Here is a 27,843-nt window from a genome sequence, read left to right as displayed (position 1 = left end):
TGTCGCCATGCACGTAAAATCAAGTAATGACTGCTATCATTCTGCATTAGTGTGTGCAGTATAAAATCTAATCTTCTAATCTAAAATGTTCACACATTTTCACAACAGAATACAAATGAATCATTTTATAAAGCTGCTCTGTTTTGTTGTCTACCACATCACGTCACACATTTGCATTAGCACCCTCACCAATTCTAAATATGTACCTGATAAGTTCATGCCTTGTGCTGGTGAGCATGACAAACAGACGATGAGAATAAAAATCGGATGGTGTGCACATCCAAGCCAAGTTGGGACCAGGTGCAGTACCAAATAGAACAAAGCAGTCAGGAGATCTTCACACTGCATTTGTTTTGCCTGAGGAGGCCATTTTAGGTCCAAAAGTTGCAACAATAAAAACGTTTTCCTGGCAGATTTTAAAATCAATATGGGGATTATGTTTTGTTCTAAATCATTGCTCTATAGACCAGCCATTTGAGTCTTTCTTATTTAGATCCATCTGGTTGTGATACATGCAATAGGACTGTAAGTGCATATGGGGCAGATGTTGCTCATGCCAGCTTCATAGTTCTGCTGACTATCAAGGTCTGCCTGCCTCAGTTGGGTTTATTGGTAAGCAAACAAATGTGGCAGATTGTGATTGGTCGCATCCATCTGTTATTCTTGCTTCACTGCCTTAAATAGTATAATTGCAGGTTATGTTGTTTTTATTTTTGAGGCCTCCTCCAACTGTCCGTTCTGTGAATGGACAGTCCCAAAAGACTTTTGGGAGAAATCCCTACAAACGACTGCACTATGTTAAACTGGTAACTGTAAGGTAAACAATGATCCTCTTGTAGGGTATTTGGTGTAATTGTGTTCCTGTGGTATAAAGTGGATAGTCATTTATGTTAACCTGTTGTAACCGTAGGCCATAGTGGCACGTGTGTTTGCATGTATGATCATCCTCTATCCAATCCTCTATCGTGCATGTTGCTGCTCCTGGATTTCTGCACTGTATGAGCCACGGGAAGCGGTTACACAATTCTGATCGTTTTTACAGTTATCATTCTGTCAACGCCAAGCTTGCAAAACATTCAAACTGTGTTTGAGCCACTGCAGTAGTGTCAACAGCGAACTTTGTTCTACTTCAAACAACAATCCTCTTCAATGGAAATGGGAAATTTGTTATTGTTACAGCAATGCTGGAACTGATAAGGATAAAAGGAAACAATTGGACTGCAACCTAATGTACAAACAGCGTTTATATTTACTCTAACATCTCAACATGCAGTGACAACCCACCTTCAAATGATTTGTGATGCTTGGTGAAATATGATAACATGAAGTGACTTCCACACACTGGACAGAATAAGGCTCTCTTTATGAATACAACAAAAGGGAACAGTAGACAAGAGTCTACAACAGCAAAGTCTAACATTCAGCTGCTCATATGGTGCCTTCGGCTCATGCTCCAATGCGATGACATGACATGTGGAAAGACAATATCTCATCTACACGTGGCAAAGTGGCAGCATTTGGATGATTAACATCTCTTTCCTCTCTGAGAAGTCTCTTCCCTCATCCTTGGATCCTTTGCCCTTGCTCTACTTTTTGTTTTGACTATAGGGGATCAGATTAAACCTGCAAGGAGACACAAATCTTTCCACATCTGGTAACCTCAGAGAAAGTCTCAAGCCACTCCTGAAATAACCAAGGAGAAATGAACAGTTCAACCAAGGAAAATGAACAGTGTATTTGTGATCAGCACTGTTCAAGGAACAAAGTCTGCACTGTGATATTTCCGATGTCAAGTATTTCAAATTTCAAATAATCTTATATTTTGTTGTAGATTTGTGAGCATTTCACATAATAATTTGTTTTGTTTTTGTTTCCCCTTTGTGTCATCATCTATCACTTTTTGTACATGCGTTAAAGCTCAAGACCCTGATATTGTTACAGGCCATACCAACAAACAATTCAAACCACTCTTTTAGTAATTTTATTTAAACTAGAGAGAACCTGACATTATACAGCCATACGTCATACAATCATCTAGTCAAGTGTCTTTGTCCATTGTCCCTCTCAAACCTGCTTTTTTTTCTAAGATTGACTTAAACATCTGTTGTTCACGTCATGTCGTGTCTGGGTTTTGTTCCAATCAATAAAGATGTTTTTCCCTCACATACTGCTTATTGAATTGAAGCACTAGGTGTCTAATCCACCATCCAGATGGTGCAAATGGAAGTGTTTGCCCTTCCTGCACCCTTTGTCTCTGAAACAAGGTGTCTTCTCCAGTGTACAACAATGATAACCATAAAACATTTTATATCTTCATGTATCTGAGTCAACACAGAGTTTGTCTATTGTTAGACTGGGAGGCAGTAGTCGAGTGGGTAGTGCTTCCGCTTAAGAACCGGAGGGTTGCCGGTTCGAGTCCCTGCCGAGGTGCCCCTGAGCAAGGCACCGAACCCTCAATTGCTCCCCCCTCTGCGAAGGCTGGTAATGTAAGTCGCTTTGGATAAAAGCGTCTGCCAAATGATCGTAATGTAATGTAATGTTAACAGGTGCATTTGCCCTCTGACACTGAAAAGTCAGCCATTGGTCAAGACGCAAGACTAGACACTACAGTCAACACTCTAAGGGTAGACGTGTTTTGCTCCTCACTGTCATTCACTGATGAAACCCGACACATTCTTAAAGAATAAGACACAGGGTTGAGAATACACAGTGTGTTATTCCAGGCAGGACCTGTCTGCTGCAAGTCAGTAGATTGACTTCTGCCAGTCACTCACTGATGGAGTCGATAGTTTTAATTGAGTTGCTTAGTGTCATCAAAACAGCAATGGCAATCTTGGTGTTGGTGTCAGAGGTGTGGAAAGACGAAAGAAAGGCTTCGTCCTTCTTACTCACACATTTGAAAACCGGGATACTCAGTGGAACGTTAATTACAAGTTATTATTATTCATAGGTTTGGGAATCTCTGGAGACCAGGCATAATGAGGAGATGAAATGTTATTTCAGTAGATGTTCCCAAATGGTAAAAAAAGAAAGTTTTTACACTGCGTGAAAAGAATTCTATGTTGAACTGGAACGGACCCAGAATGATCACACTCAAAGGTTGAAGGAATCTGCAATTATTCTTTCATGTATAAACTTTCACAAACCCCAAAGGCGCAAAAGATTTTGGGATGTGAGAGGTCACAGTGTCTACTGTCTACCTTCCTTAGGGCTTGAAGCCTGTAGCCCAGGCGTGGGGAACCGTTTTCCTATCGCGGGCCATTCTGAGTTTGCCATCAGCCCTCAGGGGCCATACTGAATTATTGAACACAAAGCATTTGTTGACGGGGGGTGCGCTTCGACATTTGCACTCATTCCAAAGAGCAAAATTGTCTCGCGGGCCGGCCCAAACAGCCTCGGGCCGGAGGTTCCCCACCCCTGCTGTAGCCCATCCAGCATGAAGGCAATGTTCAATGCCCCTGGTATAGCAAGAGACAGTTAGATATGGACTTTTTGTTTTTTTTAGCTCATTGTGATAGGGGCAGAGTCCAATTCCAGTTTGTAAAAGAGGAGGCAGGTGAAACAAAACAATGTATTTATCTCTATGCATCCTACTAGCCATCGCCTGGCTGTGTAACACTAACAATGAAAAGTCTTGATTGCTTACAAATAAAACGGTCAGGATGGTTGGGTCCTTCTTTTTAATGCAGAGCTTCACTTTCATTGTTCTGCTTTGCTGAAGAGATTCCACAGAACTTCTCCTGACAGTTCCATGGCAGTGAAATGCGCAGTGAGGTGGGCACGATAACGGGCATCCACATTTCAATGTACATGTTGACTCCTGCAGAGGACAGAAGAGTGCCTAGTGAACAAATAGAGGATGTTTCATTGATCTTTGACCAGCGACTACATTTTGAACTGGAAACACACATTGAGAGATGCTACACTTTTACTATTACTATTACTTTGGCATGTACAGAAGTTGTTATTGGACCATCATAAGGTCAGCCTTCTCATTTGCATTAGAAGTGAGTGCAAGTGTGCGCAAAAAAAACTACTTTTGCAGTAGACGGCAGTAGCTCCGCTGGGCCGGACAGCTGGGAACCGGAGGGTCGCCGGTTCAAGTCCCCTGTGTGGACCAAGTAAGCAGACTGGTAGCTAGTGAGTTGCCAGTTTGCCTCCAGAGCACTGCCGAGGTGCACATGAGCAAGGCACCGAACCCCCAACTGCTCCACGGGCGCCGAAAAATGGCTGCCCTGCTGTGCATGTGTTTGTGTGTGTGATATGTAGGGGGTGCAAGACAAATTTCAATTGTGTGTGAGTGCTGTCAGTTGCATGCAAAATGACTTAAATAAACTATCTTATCTCTCTTAACTTATAATTAATTTGTTGTAAAATAAAAAATTGTCGTAGAATGAGCCACATCCACTCAACTTTGGCAACCAATTATGACAAAACAGGAAGCCATAGGACAAATCTAGTCATGGGTGTGGCCTGTATAAAAGAATGCAGATAGTCCCAAGGAATCCAGGGAAACAAATTCATAGCAAAAGTGCTGAACCTGACCCCTATCAACTTTGATCCAAATCGGAAGTTATTGCTGTGATGGACAAACTGACACCAGACGCTGGACACCAGAAATTCAAATCCACCTGATCAGCTGTGTGCAGGTGTTTTACACCTCTCGTGGTGTTGTATTTTAGTGATGCAATTGGGAACAGTCATGTCTTCCCCCTGATGAGGAGGGGTGGGGCACGAATGTCCTCTGTTGGCCTCCGACTGCATCTGATTGCAACAAAAACCACCAATGATGACCGATTTAGGAGGACTCAGCTTTTAAAATATGCTGGTTTTTGTGTTTTTTCGCATCAATAGCGGTAAATTATAAATCGTTCATTTCCATTTCCAGTATTTATGTTGAGGCAATAACTCAAAAATGTCCATGGTTATACCACTGATTACAACCTAGAACAGAAAGCCTGTCCATAATTGATCTCATCATGAAAGCATGGATTGGGCTTCTAATGAATGAGAATCATGGTCTAGTTAATTTAGTACATCAATGTTTTGTTGCTGCCGTAGCTCTCCAGTATCAAATCATCTCCAATATTTGTTTGGATTGAGTATGTTGCCATCCCCTATCAATGCTGCCTGTCCAAACAAGCCACAAATTGATCCAGCTGTGATTTGACCACTGACACTGTCAACACCCCACCACCCTCTCTCCTCTCTGTCTTTGTAGGCCTTTTCACAAAGCATAAACATAGCCGATGATAACTATCACATTTATTAGCTCATTATTAGAAAATGTGTTTTGTGTTGAATGATTATGTTTTGTTTGTGTTTCCTTCCTTCCTTCCTTCCATCCTTCCTTCCTTCCTTCCTTCCTTCCTTCCTTCCTTCCTTCCTTCCTTCCTACCTTCCTTCCTTCCTTCCTTCCACCTTCTGAGTGTTGCTCTCTCACACCTTGGAGAAACCTAATTGGCTGAGGCTCCAGGTTTGCCCACGCTTCTCTATGATTCTGCTAGGTATACATCAACTCAGGATTACTGGCAGACGGAGGTCAGCACATAATCACCCCCATGAATATGGAGTAGGGCCTTTGGGTTTACATGGGAGGACTGCCAAAAATGATAACGACCCTCCAGTACCTCCCTAGGGAGCCTTGTACTCTCATCTCAAGGTTGTAACTAATATAGAAGCATTGTGTTGGGGGAGGGCAGCATTGGAGATTTTTGCCTCTTAAGTCATGAGTTATGATCTTTTCACATAAAGCCTTAGGTATATGAAACCATCATAACATCATCTGAGCGAAACAAAGTTCAACCTTAAACCATAATGTAATCTATTGTAATATCGACAAGTACATGTGAGTGGAACATTTTTAGGAGCCTGTTAAAGCGGCATGTGGATTAGCCACTTTTTCACTACTGCACTTGTGACTGAACATAAGTTCTTCAGTCTAAAACATCAATGGATTTCTGTATGCTGAAGTCAGAAATTGAGGACAATCACATATTATTGAATAATGAAAATGCTCTTCCAGTCATTAAACTTTAATCACGAGTTTTATAATAATGCTGGGTCTGGGTGTTATCACAATTCAAACTAAATTCAACTCTCTAAATGCAAAGTCAAACTGAAAAAGAAGTTCCTGAGAACAAAACCTTTTCATATTGTTTACTGCACTCATATATTCCACAAATAATGAATAGCAAAAAGTGCTGACATAGCAATTTTCAGTAGTAGTTTTCACTGGAATGCTGCTACTTTAGCTAATGCCATATATAGATTTATCATAAAAATCCTTATTTGGCTCCATATCAAGCCATGGTCAAAAGAAAGCCACTGTATGATTATGAAGTCTTCAATCAATCAATCATTATTTTGAATGTCAACTTTAGGTGGAATAATACATTATGAATGTTTCATAGTGTAACATGATACTGTGTTATTGTGATACACAATTTCAATAAAATATTTTAAATGAAAAGCTTTATTACAATCTCACCAAATTAGACCTGAAGGCAACAGGGAATATAAAAAAAGCACAATTCAATTAAATTGGGTAGGTATGAGGAAAAGCATTGTGTTTAATAGTTTCTTGGGATTATCATGATTAGAATCTACATCATCAGCAGTGTATCATTTCAAGCATCACTGGAGAGTTTTTATATAAAAATAACAGAACCCTGCAGTTTCATGAACATTTTCCCTTTTCTCCTGAAGAGGCTATTTTAGATCAGGTCTCCAGTTATACGACCTAATGAACACAGTCAGTGTAGGTGACAGGGTGAAGGATGGCGTCTCTATACCACAGTTATTTCCCCTTATCTCCATCAGACATGGAGTAGCTTCCCCCTCCTCATTCACTCCTTTGTTGCTTAGATGGTAGATCTGCTGGGGGATCACAAATTGCTGCATTAAAAAAACACAATTAGTGCTAATTGTGATCAAGTTTGTAGCTGTTTTCCATGCCTGATATGTTTGAATAGTTAGCATGGCTTGGTTTTGTGATATCACTGACACTTTTTTTAATCATTCAGGGGTCCTGCAGGTGATGGAGGAAATTCAGTCCGGGTCACTAAAAATAGAGCCATGTTTTCTGTCAGCTGAATTTGTATCTGCTTCCTGAGTGGCTGAGCTCAGTTACAGTTCACCCCGACTGTCCACACTGTCAGGAGAAATGTTAGAGGGCAGCCAGTTCACCTCATGAAAAAACAGTAAACGAAGAAGTACATTCTTTAAAAATAAACTGTTTGCGTACACACATTATGTCGTCAAGTGACTGTATATGCGACACCATTTTAAATCAATTTCAACCCTTTATTCTCTCAGTAGTCATCTGCTCTGTGAGTGTAACCAGACCAACATGTCTGGTGGAGGCTCCTTGATCTTTTATTTTTAGTGGAGCTGCTCAGTCATAACCTCACCACCCACCTCGGCCCTCATCTCACGACCTGACCTCAGACGGTTTGGCTCAGACTCATCTCTGTGGGGAATCAAAGGACTCAGTCCAATTAATGGTTGAGATGCCCCCTCGGTGGAACCACTACCCCACCCAAAACTAGCCACATGTCAAAGCATATCCTCTCAGGCCACTAAACAGATCTCTACTTTACCCTGCTCACCGATTCCACTCCACGAAATGTATAGTTTCTTCTTCTGATGATGCGTTACGTAACAGCCTGTGGAGGGCATCGTCTGCTCTAGGGATCAAACTGTACTGTCACCTCCTCAGGCTGACATGCAGTGACTGAACACAACAGAGGGAACACCTGCAAAATATAGTGCAATACCATGAAGCTACTGTGAAATAAATCCTAGGTGCAGTAAACCCAAATTTTGTTTAGCTCCTTTTGAGAGATGCTCAGTTCTATAGGACTTTTAATAGCAACGGTTGTTTTATACACGTAGATGATATTTCTTCAATCTCAACATGAATGTATACAAAGGGCAGACGCAGGAATTAAAGAGACACACAATCTTGCGGGAAGGTGATTCAATCTTGTTTTTTCTTATTCAAGGAAAATAACTTCATCTAAACTCTAGGGCCCGATTCAGAGTTTACACATAATTTGCATTTAACTGGGATTTAATAACAAAATTGTGCTCCTCCAACATGCAGACTATAGACCCAAAGGAATTATTAAGCACCTATTAGGTGACTCACATAAACCGGGCGAAGTGTCTGCAGTCATCTATCATTCACTCGGGACTTGCCACATTTTTCATCATGCCTGGTCCTCTCCAGACAGGAAATCCTGTGCTTCTTTCTAACATGGGATTATTTTAGATAATCTGTGTCCCAGAGCTACATTTTTACCAACAATGAAATGTAGCCACAAGTAAATTATTAATACCATATGCAAATGTTGTACGAGTGCCTTTGTAACATATATTATTTGTAACATATAATTGTTTTCATGCATATTAATAACACAGATGGCCATTTGCAGACATACCTGAAGCTATGCCTAAAGCCACAGAAGTATCACAGACGAGCACAAACAAGTGCCCGAGAAATCTCATGGGTTACATATGTATGAATCAAAACAAAAAACACAACACCAAAGCCTTGATATTTACTCATTTTACATGTTAAACTGATTCTGCAGCTAAATATGTAAACTTCACTATTACATTGGCAAACTGAAATCCTCAAAATAGTTTTGATTCATGATTCAATGATCAGTATGAGTCACATACTGTATCGTCATTAATCACTGTGATACTATTTCTCACAGATCCAAGGCTGGTCACTGAAACAGCCATCGTCGTTCCAGCCGCCCACACCGCCTGAGTCCTTAACCAATTCTCCACAGTCCTGGTTTCCCCCGTAGCTGTTGGGCTGCCCAGGCTGCCAGTACCTGCAGTGCACATAACAAAGGATTGAAGCTATTTTCTCAGATACATTTTAAAACGTTGAGTTTTTGTTTCTTGAGAACTCTGAACTGTTGACTGAGCATATTTCAGCTTTCTTTTCATCATGGAAGAAACAAATCTAAGATCCTCTTTCAACACCGGGATTGGGGATTTCACTGTTACCAGTACTTCTATGAACACAACTGTAGAATGTATACATTTTATAATATTCACCTTTCTGATTTAGCATGGTACACATCAGTATTTCATGATTTGAGAGGAGACCATAGAGAACAACAGGAAACGGTTGCTCAAAAATGTATAAGCTAAAAACTGAATGTTCTGTTCAGACAGTGATATTATCAGGAATTACATTACGTTCATTTGGCAGACGCTTTTATCCAAAGCAACTTACATTACATTACCACCCTTCGCAGAGGGGGGAGCAATTGAGGGTTCGGTGCCTTGCTCAGGGGCACCTCGGCAGGGACTTGAACCGGCAAGCCTTCGGTTCCCAAACGGAAGCTCTACCCACTGAGCTACTGTCTCCCCAGGAGACTTCATTAAAACACTGAATGAAATATGCATTGATCTCTGCAGATTTTAATTACTTAATACCTGTAGGCAATAGTACTGCTGAAAATCGGACTTGTGCTTCATGTGATGCTGTTCAATTATTTCACATGATTTTAAACTAATTTAATGGAACAATATCATTGGATTCAGAGCCTTATTGCCAAGGTGTTAGACATTAATCATTAATCAAGCCTGATAGAAAAATATTGCCTTTATGAAGAATAACAACAGTCTAGTTGCACTGCTGGAAAATGTGAGAATCCTAGAATATGGAGTGGAAACTTACGAAGTGGTGATTGGTGTCCCATCCAGCCACATCCAGGTCCCCTCTACGAGTGAGTCAGACAAACCTATCCAGACATTTGCCATTGATTTCATTAAGTTATTGAGGAATATCTGTTAGAGAGGCACAGAGACAGAAGGGATTTAAGATTCTTCAGATGTATTGTTTATGTTTACATTTTGACAGTGGTTTTGTTTTTTCCAAGCAAACGGGAAAGGTGTGAGCTATCACTACCTGAATATAAGATGGTGGCAAATTTGTAAATTTCAAATCAGCAAGAGCTCAGAGAGTGCATAAGTCTGCCAACGCTGATCAGCCTTCCAGTTATGACTCCATCAAAAAATGACAAATCCTACTCACAAACCAACACATTTTTGGTTCTATCAAGTTCAGCTCCATAGTTTTTCCACATGGTATTATGTTGTTGTTGTTATCTCAGACTAATTTATTTATGTGATGCAGCACCTTTGGAAGGCTGAGCCACACCCATCCAACTCCGGCGCTCTGAAATAACAAATCCAGTCCAGCTTGGTCCAGACATTCTACATGAAAAGTTCAGTGACAATAGAACCCAAACTATAGGGAGATACGGCTTTTGAAAAAAATTCAAAATGGCAGAAAATCTAGTTAGTTGTGGTAAACATGGGCGGATGTGGACAGACTGACAAAACTTATAAACCAAAATGTAAAAGTGGCAATTACAGCACCCGGATCAGGTAGATTTTTACTCAAATTTAATAGGTTAGTCCCTGCATTATGTCCAACCTGCACAGCAGGTTTCATTCAGTGACACAAAGAAACAGACATGAGCAAAAATGACCTCCAGAGGTAACCAGAAAGGGTTCGGCCTCATTAGAACTCATACCCCTGCTAAAGCCTGAGAAGCTAATAGAATATTTTCTTTATTTAAAAAACTCTTCTCTGGTGAAACTCACCCTCTGCTTTTGACCCATCCTGACTACATTAGGAAAATAGAATTAGAGTCCTATGCTGACTCTAATCTGAACCCATGGCTTTCTTAGGGCCAAAACTATTCAATTTTTTTTTATTATTATTAAAAAATTATTAAGTTTTGAATTTTGTAGTAAAATTGGCGAATTACTTGTTATTATTGTGAAACTGACAGAAATGTGAAAAAACAAACAAACAAATTTGTATTGAATCACACACACAAAAATGCTAAAATAAATAAGCATTCCCGCATCTGATCGACACCTAAATTAAATGTGTTCTTCCCCACAATGAAACTAAATCCCAACCCTCTGGAATCGGAGCTATTTTCACTATACGGTATCAAGTTTGATGCATCTCTCTCTCTCTCTCTCTCTCTCTCTCTCTCTCTCTCTCTCTCTCTCTCTCTCTCTCTCTCTCTCTCTCTCTCTCTCTCTCTCTCGGGTAGCGTCTAGATTTTGAAAACATGTCTCCCCTCTGTATCTCTCTTTGTTTGATTCTCACCTGCTCCTTCTCCGTCTCTAGAATGGCCAGATCTGCTCCTTTGGCTTTGCATTGTTGTCTGCTTTCCGTCCAGTTTTTCTTCTCATGACTGATGAAATAACAGCTGATCTCAAACTTGCTCCAGCCTGGCTCACAGGACCGGTCTTTGCACAGTGTGGGGGAGCATACATTACAGTTAGAGTTGATGTACATGAATGGAACAGTTACTGTCAGAAAAAGAGAAATAATGGCAACAAAACTCTTACCTCTTATTTTAACAAGCATCTTGTTGACCGTCTCCTGTAAGTGATTTCTTTGAGTCGCTAAGCCGCTGCAGTTTGTCTGTAACTGTGCTTTGGCTCTCTGCAGCTTACTGTAACTAGTCCTCAACTGGTCTTTCTCTCTCCACAGTGATCTGTAGCTGGTCTGTAGGTGGTTTTTACTCACAGTCAATCTATCAAAACTGTTTTGCAGCTGGTCCTTGTCCCTCTGCAGCGTAGTATAACTGTCTCGTAGCCGATTTTGATCAGCTGTTAGCTCACTGAAATTAGTCTGTAACTCGCTCGTTTGTCTCGCCAGGTTGCCGATCGTGGCCTGTAGCTGTATGTTACTTGTAGTCAGTGTTTTGCGATCAGCCTTCAATGCTTCACGATCTTTCTGCATTACATCACAGCTCCTCTGTATTATATCTCTATCTTGCTTCAGGTTATCGTAACTTGCCTGTAACTGGGATGTCAGATTTTTCAGAACAGTGAATCTAGTTTTGGACTTGTTTACCTCATTACTCATAACTGCCTCACTGGTTAGAAGGCGTTGTCTCTCTGTAGCTATGGAATTATAGTTGCTTTGTAACTGCTCATTTTCTTTAGTTAGGTTACTCAGGTTGGCCTGTAACTGTTTTCTCTCTGAAGCAAAAGCATCGTAGCTGTCTCGAAACCGTCCAAGCTCCTTTGTTACATTTGTATAACTCATCTGTAACATGTGTTTCTCTCTAGTTACGTTGTCACAACTGGGCTGCAACTGCCCCATTTGTTGGTTTAAGAGCTCATATTGCTTCTTCAATTGTTTCTGCTCTTCAGACAAAGATTTGTAACTGATCTGCAGCTGCTCTCTTTCCGCATTCAGGTTGTTGTAATCATTTTGGAGATGGTCCTTGTCTTGAGTCAGAGCATTGTAATTGGCTTGTGATGCGTCTGCTGATTCAGGACGCATGCAGCTGGTTCCGTCAACTGTGAAATGAAAAATGAATCCAATGTTACTGTCAGCATTTGTTAATAGTAAATGTTATGTTGACATGCTATGTTAGTTTACATATTTATTCTGGATTGACTTCCACCACACTACATACACATTACTTTACACTTGTTTTTTAAAATTCAAAATTTACTAATATGAAAACATAGAAAGCAACTGTTGAATAGACCATTTATGGTTTTGGTGAGCAAATCACTTACAGTAAACAAACTGTCCTATGTTACCAGCCAGCAGCAGAACACACAACAATGCCAGACATATGACAGCACATCTCAAGTGCTGCTTTCTCCTCCGATAGTTCACTGAAACAAAGATTAAATGTGTGATAGTTTTAAACATCAAAACAAAATGATTAAGGGAGGGATTGAGGGATTTTTGTAGTCAGTGTAAAACACATGAATTAATCGCTGTAAAGTAGAAATTAAATAAAGAGCATGTTCATGGCAACAATATTGATATACAGTCATTGACATGTTCTTTGTGTCTGTCTGTGTTTGCGTGTTGATACTGTACCATGAGTCAGCAGGCGTTCACTGCTGAGGTGTTTATTTAGAAATATGTTGTCATCAAACTCCATTGATTCCATTCTGACAATGACGACTGAGGCTTATATGGTCCTTCTGTTTGGATAAGACATGTAAATATAATAAGGAAGTAAAGAAGTAAGATTCTTACACAGTTTTTTACACTGTATGTGTTTTTATGAGTTTTATTTTACGGTCTAAACACGTGGCTTTTACACTGAAAGTTCATAGATTACTGATACTAACAGTGGAGATGAAATAAATGAGCTTTTCAATTATTTGCAAGATTAAACCACAATCTATAAACTGGCCATTTGTTTTTGGTTCTTTGTAGTGAGAAGAAGGCAAGTATTATCAGTGTACAGAATTTATTTAAGTAAACCCCAGGCAGTAATCAAAGTGTTAAATAGTCTCATAAGTGATCAGATAAAGAAGGAAATGGTGCTTACCTTCAATCTGCAGCAACAAAAGCCAACTTCAGTATGCCTGCAAGGTAGAAAGAACCCAGCAGGTTGTGTTTTTATCGATGTCATCAAATGTTTGACTTGAGCTCACTTCTGATTGGTTCCTAACAAATACTAACCCTAACTCATGTTAGTTCTGATATGTCATCATTTTTTGTCCAACATTCATCAAAGGTCATCAGTACAATGATTTTTTATGAACTATTACCATGTAAGGATTTATTTAACCTTCTTAAAGTCCTTTAGTATTAATTTCATTTCTGACAATTTGGCTTTCATTTGCCACCTACAAACTGTACCACAGTACTAGTTGACAAAGTTTGGCTTGTGGAAATCACTGAACATTTTATCAAGCCTGTAAATCAAAAAGAAAGATTTTTTTTTCCCCTCAATGTATTTTTCTTCTGAAATCTTTTGAATAGTTTTTACATTTATATATTTGCTAAAACTGCTCAAAATAAACCCGAGGGGCCACAGAGTTCATTGGCATAAAATAAATACAATGGTGTGTTGATGAGTGCTGACAAAGTCAAAGGCAAAGTCAAGAAGAAGTGGATAGCCTCCTGGGGGGTGCGGGGGGTTAAAGATTGTGCTGATTCAGAGCTAAAATGATTCTTAATGTGCAGTGGTACTTTCTGTCCTTACAAACACTGTATAGACTGACCTCTGAAACTACAAGTGGAGTTTGCACCTGTGTGTGGATTCACCCCCTCGCTTCTTGTATCTTTAATTAACCTGCATGTGAGGCATCAGATGCTCTGTCCTTGCCCTCTGCTTCCTATCACTGCTCTCAGGTTCCCCTCTGGTTTCTCTTCCTCCTTCCCACGATCAACTTTCCACAAGTGTCAAATATGGGACATTTTTACATGAACTTATAGACAAGGTGCAGTGACATTCCTATCCATATTGTTTTGCGATTGTACATATCCTTGAGTTTGATATTTGCGATCTAAAAATCTTCACTGCAAAAAAACCCACCAACATCCTAATTTAAGACACAGAACAAACAAGTGCATATGTACATTTTCATCTTGATAATTTACCATATTTGGATCCGACAGTGGCTTGAGCTGAAAAATTACTAGGATCCCTGTTTGAGTAATGAATATTCACATTTAATCAGATGCTTTTCTAGATACTGTGACAACGTTTTGCTTGAGAAAGTGTCATTGTTGCAAAGAGTTCTTTTATACAACTATAATGACTTGCGCATTCAATTCTCAAGTCACCTCATTGACAGAGATAATGATTCAGAGAAATGGTTTGTAAAAAGAGGCTTTGAAAGCAATATGTGCTTCCTCAGCAAACAGAGAACAGTTGATACATCTGCTGCATCGATTCAAAATACTGCATCAGATAAGCAGGAATTCGACCTGCAATGGCTTCCAGATCCAGCAGTTGATATTTTGGATTTTCCTGACATATCAAGGAGAACACAGGGCATTTGTGGTGTAACCTTCCATTCATGTGGAGCATCTAGCATTGAATGTTGAGTGTGGTGTGACACAGTTGGCTGGAAATGTGACGGACTAGAAACATTATACTGCTCAGCACAGAGTCATAACGTTCGCCTGCTGGATTTGCAGTCTGAATGTTGGTATCTTGTCAAGGACAGAGGGAATAGATAAAAACTGAAACAGAAGCAAGACTAACACCCATTTCCTCTTTTGCACATTCAAAATGAATTTAAAAAGGGGAATTCAAGACACTCAAGAACTCAAATGATACCCTCAACATACCAGCATAACTGCAAACTATAGGACAATGCAGACATTACTGATAAATGTAAAGGTGCCAAACAAATCAAACATAACCATGTTCCAAAGCTTTCGTAAGACAAATCACATGAAACAAAAAGTGACAAATAAACTAATTGCTTGTATCATGGAGAACTCAACTGTCTATATTTCACATGCAGGGACAGAGGTGTTTGTTTACAAACACTTCCAACCCTAGGTTAAACATGGCATTACATATGTAAACACACATAAACATTCACATGTATGAGCGTACATACACAAGCAAAGAGTCCGCAGGTACCAAAAATGTGTTGTTGTCTAAAAGTAAAATCAAGGACTACTGAAATCACACAAACAAAGCCTTTAAAGTCTTTATCATGATACCACTCAAGGTGCTGATTCAGAGGAAAAAAAGACATGTACCCAAACACACACACACACACACACACACACACACACACACACACACACACACACTTTGGCAATGAATTTTTTGTACATGTAGAAACCTGAATTGCTTGCATCCATTTTTTGGATTACAGCAGATAACAATCTACATGAATGAAGTACTGTCATTAATGATCATCTTTCATTTTGTAAATATGCACATTGAGTCAGACACCAGACAAACCAACTGATGGCAAAATTGTTCATACAGGCCTCGCTAACAACTGAAAAGAAAAGGGTTCCAGAATGTCCTAAAAGTTAATTATATAACTGAAATTATCCTTATGATCACTGGAAAAACATCAAAAACGGCTGTAGTGATGCAACACACATAACAAGCATTGCAGTATTACAACATGAAGCTTCGTGACAGAATGCAGAGCAGCTCATCAAGCTATCACTCTGTGAACTGGTGTGACCTCGTGCTGAATGTGCAGAAGACAGAGGACATCATGTTGAATCCAAACGCTCCATTACACTCCATTATTCACAGTCAGTGTATTGCCCAGGTCACTTCATACAAATGGTCCAAACTCAGTCTTATACAGCAGAAATGTACTTATTTATATATTATTATTTTTATCTGCATAGAATCCATATTCAGATGGTTATATGTTGCTATATGAGTTTACACAAAATTCTATCTGAAAATCTGAATGGAATGTTTCTGTATCAGATCCCTGGTTAACTCTGAACATACACAACAAAAATAAGGGATTTTATGGTGAGATATTTTATTTATATGCAACTTTGTCATGCTGAAATAATACGAATTGCATAATAGTGATTTTAAATGCACTAGAGTGAGAGCAGAGTAAAACATATATAGTGTGCTTGATGTTGAGTGACAGAATGAGCTCAGTAAAACAACAAATATGCAGGTTCAGTGGCAGGCCTCAAACGATCTCAACTAAATGATTAAAGTGTTTCTTCCACTTGTATTGTTGTATAAATTCATCAGCTCAGTGTTTCCTATGTTTTCCTTCATTTATTATTAATAAGTTGTGCGTTTTGTAAGTTTAAACATCATGCTACGAGACTGACATTGAACGCCACCCAAAGTGAGCAACTTCCTGTCTTATTTTCTGCAGTTCTGTCTTAGATCAGCTTGTGCAGCTCTCTCTAACCCCTGTGGAAAAAGTGTTTTGTGGGCTGAAAAATGTTCTCAGTTTGCCGAAATGAAAGTGCTGAAGTGGAACCTGAGAAGGAAGACGGGTGTACTGTTAGATGACTGAACAATAACCTTTGCTCATATCGCCCCCGGGCAGCAGGAGCTGGCGTACGATTACAGCCCTTAAAGAAACAAAGGTGAAGCAGAGATAGGGGTGTGTTTTCTCTCTTAGCACCCCAGGTGTTACCTGCTCAGAACATCTGATTCAGTCGTCACATTTTGCACCGTCTGCTGTTAGAGGCTCATAGCTCCGGGTCTCTGAGACAATGCTGCCTTGTTTACCACATCCCTCTGGCGGCGAGGCCAGCTTCGATTGACACCTGTGGCCAGTGAGTCACTAGAAGCCCCATCTCAAACCTCACAACTCCCCCGACCACCAACAAACATTGCTTGTACACTATTACAAAGGCAGCATCTCAGAGTTAGAAGCTAATCCCTCTGCTTTCTATCCTTGTGGGGACTTGAGGTTGTCATTCATACACAAACAAGCAACAACAAAAGGAGGAAGGTCAGGACTGGCGAGTCAGCACCACTTTGTGAAGATCCCTCTCTATGCTGCCCTCATCATCTGCGGGTTGTTGCAGGAGACCGATCCATCAAATCTCTGACACACTGTGTAGCTCCAGGGAGATCAAACACATAACTCCCACTCATCAACGATACCACTGTTCCTAAGCATGCCATCATGTTTTTATGTAAACACTGTGAAAGCCTCTCCTTTAATTAGAAAACGCGGAGATTAGCCTGCTGACAGTTACCTCAATGGACCTAATTGTGAGTCATTTCATAGAGCGTCAGAGTTGAAAATGACTATATTGGCCTCCAGCCTGACTGCATCCATTAAAAATGGCAATGAAGTGATCTCAGTAATGGAGGAATAATGTAGCAGTGTTTTTGGGAAAAAAACTCAACTGCGGATCTGCAGAGGAAACCATTATTTTATCAGGGACACTCAAATTGTTGTTATTTAAGTCAGAATGGCAAAGCTCCATTAGATTAAAAATGTGTTAATCGTGACAACATTTTTTGGGAATTTCATTACAGCTACTGGAAAGAAATAGTTTTAAGCATTACAGCATATTAACTTTAAATCTTTAACTTTCTGCCTATCAACTGTCAACAAACACAGTCTTGAAAATTGCCGGGTTTGGCAGAAATTTGGCAGATTAAGATTTGGGTTTCAAGATTCAAGATTCCATTACCATCTGGTAAAAAAAACAAAGAATAGTTGTATTTGTCAGGTTTGATTTCCTGCTTTTGGATCAGGATTAGCCCTATTTTACCTGGAATTGCCTGAATTTATCTCATAGTGAGTGCAAAATATGAATCTGAAAATAATTAGTAAATAAGTTAAGTGTGGCTTAAAAGTGGAAAATCAAAAACTACAATATCAGTGCCTCAAATATGCTCGGTCATTCAACTAACTTTTAAGTCTACTAGTTAGCATCAAAAAACTGCTGTTATGTCTAACAGAAACACCTCATGGTCTCATTGCTGTTTGTACATCTTCAGTCCGTGGAGGCCTCAGTCACAGATCATTTGGTGGGTTGACAACACAAACTCAAGTCCTTCATAACAAGCTTGATATAGGGCCTGAGCTTGTGTACAGAGAAACATGGGATCTGCATCAGGGCAGACATTATAAACATTCCTTTTCCCTCTGAACAGTTTTGTCGAAGATTTAATCTCAGCAGCAACGGACTGGAACCGGCTTGTATTATCCAAAGCGATGAATGCTCAGATACGGTATGAACATGGACAGTTTGTGGGGAATTAATTCCACTCCCATGCACGAACAGTCATTTGCACCTAAAACTAACCATGTGTACATTCTGCAATATGATTTTGAAGAAGTTGCTAAAATGGCAGTTGGACAGAGCCTATATTCATTTCCTACTCTGTGGTTGCCATTCACTTTCTTTATAATAACACCCATGCAATACTTAACCTGGCTATGACTTACTACTGTTGTATGAAGCATGATAAACACGCATCAGGGAAGCATGTGGATGAATCAGACACCAGCTGCCTCTTGTGTTAAGAAAAGATGGATGAAATGCAAGATAAACACTCTGTGTAAAAGGACCCCACACCTCTGATCACAAAGATACTCTATGAGCGATGCATGCGATGAGAAGATATCATGGGTTTAGTGTTTGCACAGTGATACCTAATACATTTCTGCAGAGAGGACGTTTATCCTCAGGAATGCAGGAGCAATAAAACCGGGATTTATAGCCGTTTCTGTTTGCGGGTGAGCACTGATGCTAAAGACTTAATTTAGTTGTGTTAAAGAAGCGGAAAACAGGGATTTCACATTTGCAACAAATTTGCACTCACACAAATCTAGCAAAAAGATAATAAAAATAAATCCACAAATACATCAAATCCAGGTGGGGCCCATGAAGCACAACCCTAAGCCATATCCATAATTTGTAACAGCGGCTCCACACAGGACACGGGTGCGCAAATTCACAACATCTCTTCACTGATTAATTGGCCCTGGCAGAGATTGTGATGTGCAAACTGGAAACCAAGCACAAGTAGAAGAAAATGCACCGTGATTGCGAACAGTACATATTTTGCCAAACACTAAACAAGAGCCTGAAAGATTAAATCCCGAATGCCTGAAAAATTGTTGAATGGTTTCTGTACCAGAAAAAATGAAGCCCTGAAGAAATTTGAATGCATTTCAATAAAGAATGGCTTAAATGACTTTTAAATGGGGAGCATTTTGAACCTGCACTTTCTAAAAACCCATGAAAAAGAAATTCTAAAAGAATGAAGCCTAAAACATGTCTGAAAGGTTTCTTTACCTGAAAGTATGAAGAAGTAGCATTCAATTTTTCACTCTGTTGAATTGCATCCTTTGTGGAATAGGTGTAAGGTTCAAAACTTGGTCAAATTGGTACTCAGTTCTTTAGACGTTATAAAAACCAAGCCATGGCTTTGTTGCAAGAAATAAATAAACAAATTGGCTAATGCTCTGCTTCAGTTCTTGTTCTTACAAAGTGACTGCTAAAAGGTTAACATATGTCACTAACAAATCCAATCATATCCACATGAAACTACTAGTCTTATGCTACAAAGAGGGTGATGATGATGGGTTTATTATGGACTGTTGATGAATCTGTTTCTTGGTGAGTAGAAAGTCTTTCACTTTTGCAAAATTCCATTCGGACTCACTCAAGTATCTCAAACAGCATTTTAGGATCTTAGCTTAACATAAATTTGTCTCTTTAGCCTTGTCTTCCTACAGTGTGTATCTTGTTCTGGCACAACCCCTGCAGGCTGGTGATCAACTTGTCTCATGGTAGTAGAACTAAGAATCCAAATGTGAATTGAGGAAAAAGGGACTATGTGAGACAAAACTGAAATGTTGTGACTTCCATGAGCTAACTATCGAGATAATGTTTCTGCAAGTGTTCTTTGGTAGGTGGTATATATTGTGTTTGACACCACATAAACATGGAGGAGCATAACATTGTTAAACTAATTTGGTGCTTTTATGTAAACAAATGTAGTAAACAAGTGCTGTGAGGAAGATTAATAGCCCAAGAAAAGGGCTATTAAGCTGTTACCATTATTATAGCATAAAACAATTCTACTTGGGAATCCACAAGATAAATGTAACTTTTGTTTGCACTGTTGAAGAAAAGGCACAGGGTATCAGAAAGGTTGCATTGTATGAACTACAGATCTGGTAAGTGAATATACACATACACCCAAACTGCAGATGAGCGGGAAAGCTCACAAAGCAGAAGCAGTCTTTTTATTACCCAGAACCCCACTGTGTTTTAGGGACCAAGTATTTAATTACAAATGTGACAAGGATGACATGAGGGAGTTCAAATGCAACAAATCCCCCCTCCCCCCTCCCCCTCTCCGAGTGGAACCACACCACACAGCATGCTGTACAGATTAACTTTGGGTCGGAAATTACAGAACGTCACCCAACCTCAGTGGAACGCTCTGCATGAGCCTGCCAACGTTTTGGAGCAGCTTCCTGAAGTCTAATGAAAATCCAGTTTCCCTTTAAAGTGGCTGAAAAGAACGTTCTGACCCAAGGCTGTTTCTGGATTAGAAGGGTGAAAGGTTACTAAATACATTTACTGAAGTACTGTATTTAACTACATATGTTAGCATTTCAACTTTGTGCTACTTTGTACTTCTAGAGGGTTTCTTTTTACCTCGGGGGTACTTTTCACCTCTATTACACTGATGCGACAGCTGGATTTACTAGTTAGTTTGCAGGTTAACTCTCTGGAGTCTAAAATTGACAGTTTTACCACAGAAATGTTGCTCAGCTAAAACATGTTTAATAGAAATTACAAATCTTGTCATTTCTGTTCAGCCTGCAAATTGTACTGCTTGTTTAAATTCATGCTAAAATGAAAGCTTAATCCCACAGAAATTGTTAATTGATACTTAAAGATTTCCATCTGAACTACACTGGCCAAAACACATATAGCAGATACATTTGGTTTATGATTAGCGGCTCCTCCTCGATCAGTGCACACTTGGATGCAGCATGAGTCATGGCAAATAGTTAGAGAGAATGTTAGACACCTTGGGCACAGACAGACTGAGGGAGAGTCCTGGATTTGACCCTCTCTGTGAATATTCTGAGGAATCATTAGGTTTGATCCTCCACCATCGCAAATGAGCCACTGCGGATTGGAACAGTAATAAAAACCTTTACAAACAAAACTGAAAAGCAAAATACCTTGTCAGCCTTGCATAGTACACAATGGAAAGACTTACAGAATGTAATACGAACATCTCAAGATTGTACTTGGACACAGTACTTGAGTAAATGTACTTTCTCTTGTTTCTACGTGAGTGGTGTGTATCACATACAGATAAAAGCCTGAACCTGTCTGAGGAGCACGTAAATCTTTTACTGTACATCCAGCTCCCTCCAACAATTGCCTCCCGCTGTTCTATTATTACCAGGGGATAGATTTCATGTTTGTCAAGGCAGAAAATAATAGCTCTGAAATGTTCATCCATGAAAAATGTGAGAAGAAAAGCTGTTTTAAAATGTGCTGACTGTGGGCGAGCACATACCCACCAAAGAGAAGGAAAGCTTGATTTGTGTCCCTCGAATCTGCGATCACATGTCATAAATGGTGTTACGTGGAGAAAAAAGAGCAGGGCTGCAGATGGATCCCTGAGGCACCCCATTAAGCAAAATTTAACGGTGTAAGCATTTCTTGAGTTACACCAGTATCAAATGCATTACTGCCTATGAAGCGCCTCGGGATACACTTTTCAAGTACAAATAACAAAGTACATTCTCACTCAGTCATTACTGGAGCTATTATTACAAAATGTTACATGTTAAATCAAATCAAATAGATTTACATTGATCATAAATACAACATGTACTGTATATCATAAATGATGAGGAAATAATTACAGAATAATACTTCTGTACTTATTAAAAAATGTAATCTAAACTGATTTCCATGTTCATATATTAAATCACGGCTCTATTGTGCATAAAACAAAACAACCCATCCCTGCTCTCAATTGCAGCACCACTGTGCACAAATCCACTCTGTCTTGATTGGCCAGCTGCAACACGGTAGATGCTTGTTTGCCAAGATTGTATTGTGTTCAAAGTTTCTCCATGTTATGGAAATAGACCAATCCAAAAGAAGCTTTTCTATAGACAGCACACACTCCTACTTGCATAACAAAAATCCCCCTGAAAGACTTGGAGCATTCACATCAGAGAAAATAAGAACATAGTCCAACATAATCTTTATTGGTGTTAGCCCATTGCAGTCTACAGCTGGAATAATAGTTTGTTGATGTAATTGTAGGAAAGCATTGATCAGCTACACCCATAGTCTCCACAGGCCTGTGACACCAAGGCCTTCCAGGTTAATACTACAATCTAACTGTAAAGATCATTAAGCCCTAATGGGACAAGGCCAGTCCTGAAGGGAAATCCAGGTAAGGAGCTGGATGATGATCCTTTCTTCGATGGAAAGCAGTGAAATGTTAATTTTGATGGTGATTACCTAATTTTCAGAGTCCAACGAGTACTTAACCCAAACTTCCATTAGTTTAAACCTCCAAAGTGCACTTTCCTGCAATTGGAATATTTGGGGAAATGTTTGCCTTGATAATTTGTGATAACATCTTTATTTCAGTTTTTGCCAAGTCATTAGCTTATTTGTGATGAGAGAGGCTTTATGATATGAGTGCTGTCTATAAAAACATAACAAAGCTGGAGAATGACCTTGTTGTTGTGAGGAGGAAATGAACTGTTATGCTTTCCCCTGCGATGAATTCATAGTGGGTTGGGGTTATAAATTATATTGTATATTGAATTGCAATATGTCTATATATTGTAATTCAGCAATGTTAACTCATTATTGTTGATTGATAAGTTCTGAGCCCAGTGTAACTCAATAAGTTTAATTTACAGATACTGTATTTCAATTTCAATATTGAAGTTGCATTTTGAATGTTTAATATTTCTTATGTGCAAATTTCTGTCTCTTATCCTCCACATTGTCCTCCTGCACATTTTACTCCACTACATTTGTCTGGCTCCTATACTAATTCGTAGGTTTGAACAATCATTTCCGTGGACGTAACACAATTACAATGACTGTTTTGCACAACAATTGTATTCTTTTGAGTGAAGTGATTGTAACATTAATTTCAGAGCAATTGGATAATTGCATGGTCTGAAGAATTTTGCGGAGGAAAGCAAGAGAATTTACTGTCTAGAGGAGCATGAAATCCTTGAATTGTTGTGTTCTGTGTCCTGTGTACCTGAAAGAAGTTGTAGCTAGTAATGTTTCGGTCTACTCACATTTGTGGACAAAAAGTAGCAAAAAGAATATATACTATCTGCATCAACATAGAATGATTGTAAAACTTGTAAGATGTCTTCTGCACCTTCAGCTGTTTGAGGAGACTTCTCTTAAGAACTCCGACTTTTGACAGAGTGTCCAGAAAGGGGTATCTTGCACCTTCGGCCCCAGTATGTAATGGGATATGGGGTCTAATGAACAGCACCACACTCAACTCGCTGTGATTTGTCACTGTCCTCCTCACTCCTCTGCAGCCGCAGTGTAGAGTTTCATATTATTTTCAAAGGAATAGGAGAGCAAAGTCATGTTGTAATCCTTTTCAACTTTTTTGTATCTTGGAAAAGGATCAACTGCATGAGCTGAGCAATTTGCAATGTGTGTAAACTCCCTCTGTGTCTCCCAAAGGTCAAATTGTTATTGAAATGACCACAGTTACTTTGTTACTCGTTGTGAAACCTACAGCACAGCCAGCATGCATGCACAGAGACACAGATGAGGTCATTCATATGAAAACAGTTTACCAAACCAATATTAGCTATTGTTATAAATTGATTAATAAAAGATTGCAAGCTTCTGCTGACGGAAAATAGTCTCATTGCCATGACTCTGCACTCAGGTTGGACTTTGCACAAAAATTGACCTTGGACTGTCAATTTTTGTATGTCAGAATTTAGGAGGTCAAACAAACCAAAACTTAAAACTTTCTCTGCAAGTTATTGCAGTGGATAAATCACAACAATTACAATTGAAGTGATGTCGTCAGCCGTCTTTGATCTTGATTGTTTTCTTCTTCTTTTTTTACTCATCAAAAAGAAGAATCATGAAAATTAAAATTATCTTATCAAGCACGAGATTATTGGGCTTTTCAAGATCATTGGTTCTGATTGCCGCAGTAAAAGTCTTAATCAGATCAAGATGACTTCAAACAGCAGACTGAACAGTAAGAAAACATGAAGGCCTTGCTTATGGCAAGAATCAAACTAATCAATGAAAACATGAATGCATTCAGTTTGTTACTAAGATCTGTCATTCTTGTTTTAAAACAAGTGGAAACATCTGTCAGAGCAGCAGTGTAACACTTGTTTATCATGTGATCCAGTTTTGATTGATGGCTTCATACTCACAGGGAAATAACCGATGACCTGAAGTTTTGTTTTCAGGCAGACAGAATTGTGTTGTTCCTGTTTTAGGACAGTAACTCCTTAACTATGAATATGAAAACAGACTTAAATCAAATTTGTTTTCCGAGCGTTGAAGTCAAATAGTGGTTTGTTGGAAATTGATTTCTATGGTTGTTCGAGGAAATCATTGGAATTACAGAATCTGTCAATGTTCTAATGTTGAAATCTTGTGTTTACACTGAAACAAAACACTGAACTTCCTGAATGCAAGATTATTTACACATATATATATATTGCACATATACACCTGTAGCCTCTCTGTCTGTGGAATAATATATCAGCATCACATTATCTGTTGGGGTTTGTGACATAACAGGCGGATGCCATGAAGGCCTTCTCTCCTTTAAATTTCCGTTTTACTGTGGAGTGCCGCTCACACAGGAGGATGCTGTGATTTGCTGTGATATAACAGTGACACCTGCAGGTCAACTGAAGATGTTGCATGTTGAGTGGCGAGCATGGAATAACAGTAGATGGAAGAATAGCTTATCAGTTATGGAACAGAAAAGAAAACATCATCCTGCCCTTGTAAAGTGTCTGGTGTTTAGAGAAACATGTATTATTAAAAAACAACAAGCTTTATTAGGCCCAAAACATACAGTGTCTCATCTTAATGCTATTAGAACATATGCAGCAGCTCTTTACTTGAACCACAAGTTAAATGGAAGCCTGGAAAAATATGAAGAGGGGCAGCAGAAAGTTGAAACATGCAACAATGTCAAGCTGGACTCTGAAGCTTGGACTTCCTGTTTCAATAGTGAGCTGACTAACATATTGAAGCATCATGACCGGATCATACTGAAAATTCTATCTCATACTACTTGATGCATGTTTGTGTAGTTGTAAAAAGAAAAAAGATAAATAGTATTTCCCTGTTGTAACCACAGACTGGAATACACACTCCATATATACTAGATGGCTGATAAACTGATGGGAAATGACAGCTAGGTTAGTGAAAGAATGAAAACAGCAGTAAATAAGTCAGCAGTGTTATACGATCAAACCTAAAACTACATTAATCAATATTTTCAAAAACATCGCCTTAACCCGATTGGCCTCCTTGCTCACCGAAGACACAAAACACAGATGTTGGGGCTAATTCCTCCGGCACATGAGCTCCTCAGGTAATACCAGGCCTCTCTAAGCAGTTCTTAACATACTGGCAGCATTACAAGTGAGTTAGCAATAGCCAGGCTGTGCCAAGATGGCCAACCGCTCCATCGTATGTCATCCTCCCACCCTTCCCCTCTGTGAGCCACTCCAGTGAGGAAACACTGCACAACCCTCTGTGTGTGTATTGCATGAAAGATCTGGATAGTGTAAATCTACATTTCAACATCATTTCAATATTTGGCCATCCACTCCTAAAGGAATGACTAATGGGTTTGTTTTGCAAATATTAGTAGAAATAATCTCTCACGCAACGCTTCTGTGGCCTATAGAGGAGAGAACAGATTGATATTTATCTCCTCAGCATGAGCAGAAAGAAGGAAGATGGAAATTCACAGCATAAGGGAAAAGCAGAAGTCTGCAGAAAACAGCAGGCCCTCACATTAGACTTAGCAACAAGGGGTCGCTGGGAACATTCAGCATAAAACCGGGATGACGATTTAAAACCCAGAAGCATGTTAAACAAATACAGACATGCAATAGATCCACTGTCAGCAATAATGCTTTGGCTGTTCACACACTAGTTATTAGGGCTGTTTTCCTGGATCTCACTTCCCGAGGCACACAATAACCTTTTTGTACCTCACTTTAAAAGCCTATTCAAATAAGCCCCCGCTGTCTCAACCTGAAGCCAATGATTCACTTGTAAAAATACCAACTTAACCTCCTCATCAGTGCTGTTTTCCTATGACCCTTGAAGGTTGAGACAGGAACGACCCCAAAAAAACTGCATTCGGTGCCACCGAATGAAAAGACTCTGATTAGCATCTCGTTATCCTGTGCTCATATTTAATTTAACTCAAGTTCAAGTTCAACCTGTCCTTTCTGATTCACTCATCAATTCATTCAGGCCGTATCCTATTGATTTCTTCCTTGCAGGAAACAGAACGTGACGTACAAATGCCTGCTTTGGATTACCGCGGCCTTCATCGTCTCATTGACTCCTGCATTTGATCTTTTTGACTTTACAATATGTTGATAGGTTTTATGAGAGCAGGCACTGCAGCTGCTTGAACTGAGGAAACAGACTTTGATGATCTCAAGTAATCTTATTGAGGTGATTTCACATTTTCAGTCAGAAATCTGCTGCCTGACTCATACGTGTGTGTGTGTTAGATGTATGCGGTCATGCTTTTCTGTTGTCCTTCTGATAACATTTGTTTTGCTTGCAGCTACTTGGGTTCAAAAATGCACAAAAACAAGAAACACATGTATTGACTTGATAATATCCAGGCATTACTGCTTCAACACTGACCACTGAACCGTTAGAGACAAATCTAAACTGACTTGCAAATGGTAAAAAATGAGCATTTCAGCTGGAGAAAGTGAGTCTCCTCTATTCCTTTGGTTTGCATTGGAAAATTCGACTACATTGATCTCCTCCTCACAGGGTTTATGCGATTGAACACATAGCATTTATTGAGGAGGGGGGAGGAGGTTCCCCACCCCTGGGCTACAGGTTCAGATTCAGAGCTAACAACAAAAGAAAAGCTTGTAAAAAATACTTCAATAATATGAAGAATGCTGAAATCACATCTGATCTCTCTCTGTCTGCCAAATGGGAGTGGACATGGCCCACAGTCACCAAAGTTGGTGGACATACACTACTTTTGCAAAAAATTTAACATTTTGACATTTTGACCAGAAACTTTGGAAGTGAAGAAGGCAGAATGAAAAGTTTGTTGTTTTGTGAGAGGGGGGGCAGGGGTGGTGGTCATGGTCTGGTCAATGCCCTGTCAGTTTCAGTTTAGAGTCAGGTTTAGTGGGATTTTGGGCCTTGGCATAGGTATGAAAGCTCTTCTAGTCTGTGTGCTGAGGTCAACAGGCGTCGTGTACGACACATGCAAACATTAGGTCGTAATCAGGAAATGAAGTCAAACATTGAAGTTGATATTTGTATCAAAAGCATCCTGTGAGCTC

At 39.5% G+C, this 27,843-nt stretch overlaps 1 protein-coding gene across 1 annotated transcript; it reads right to left on the bottom strand.

Annotated features, from left to right (window-relative positions):
* Positions 1 to 8,597: 8,597 nt before the first annotated feature.
* LOC142999630 (uncharacterized) lies at positions 8,598 to 12,977 on the bottom strand. The gene is made up of 6 exons (XM_076149252.1): positions 12,905 to 12,977; positions 12,592 to 12,693; positions 11,398 to 12,366; positions 11,159 to 11,301; positions 9,707 to 9,816; positions 8,598 to 8,849 (listed from the first exon to the last, which is right to left on the bottom strand). The coding sequence occupies exons 1-6, from the start codon at positions 12,975 to 12,977 to the stop codon at positions 8,714 to 8,716; spliced, it is 1,533 nt and encodes a 510-aa protein (XP_076005367.1). The 3' UTR covers positions 8,598 to 8,713.
* Positions 12,978 to 27,843: the final 14,866 nt, after the last annotated feature.

Source organism: Genypterus blacodes, unplaced genomic scaffold, assembly GCF_046128005.1.
Source record: "Genypterus blacodes isolate CSIRO-AG114 ecotype Tasmania unplaced genomic scaffold, CSIRO-AGI_Gbla_v1 ptg000044l_1, whole genome shotgun sequence".
Lineage (NCBI taxonomy): Eukaryota > Metazoa > Chordata > Actinopteri > Ophidiiformes > Ophidiidae > Genypterus > Genypterus blacodes.
Note: the sequence above shows the minus strand (reverse complement) of the source record. Positions and strands in the feature narration are given on the sequence as shown.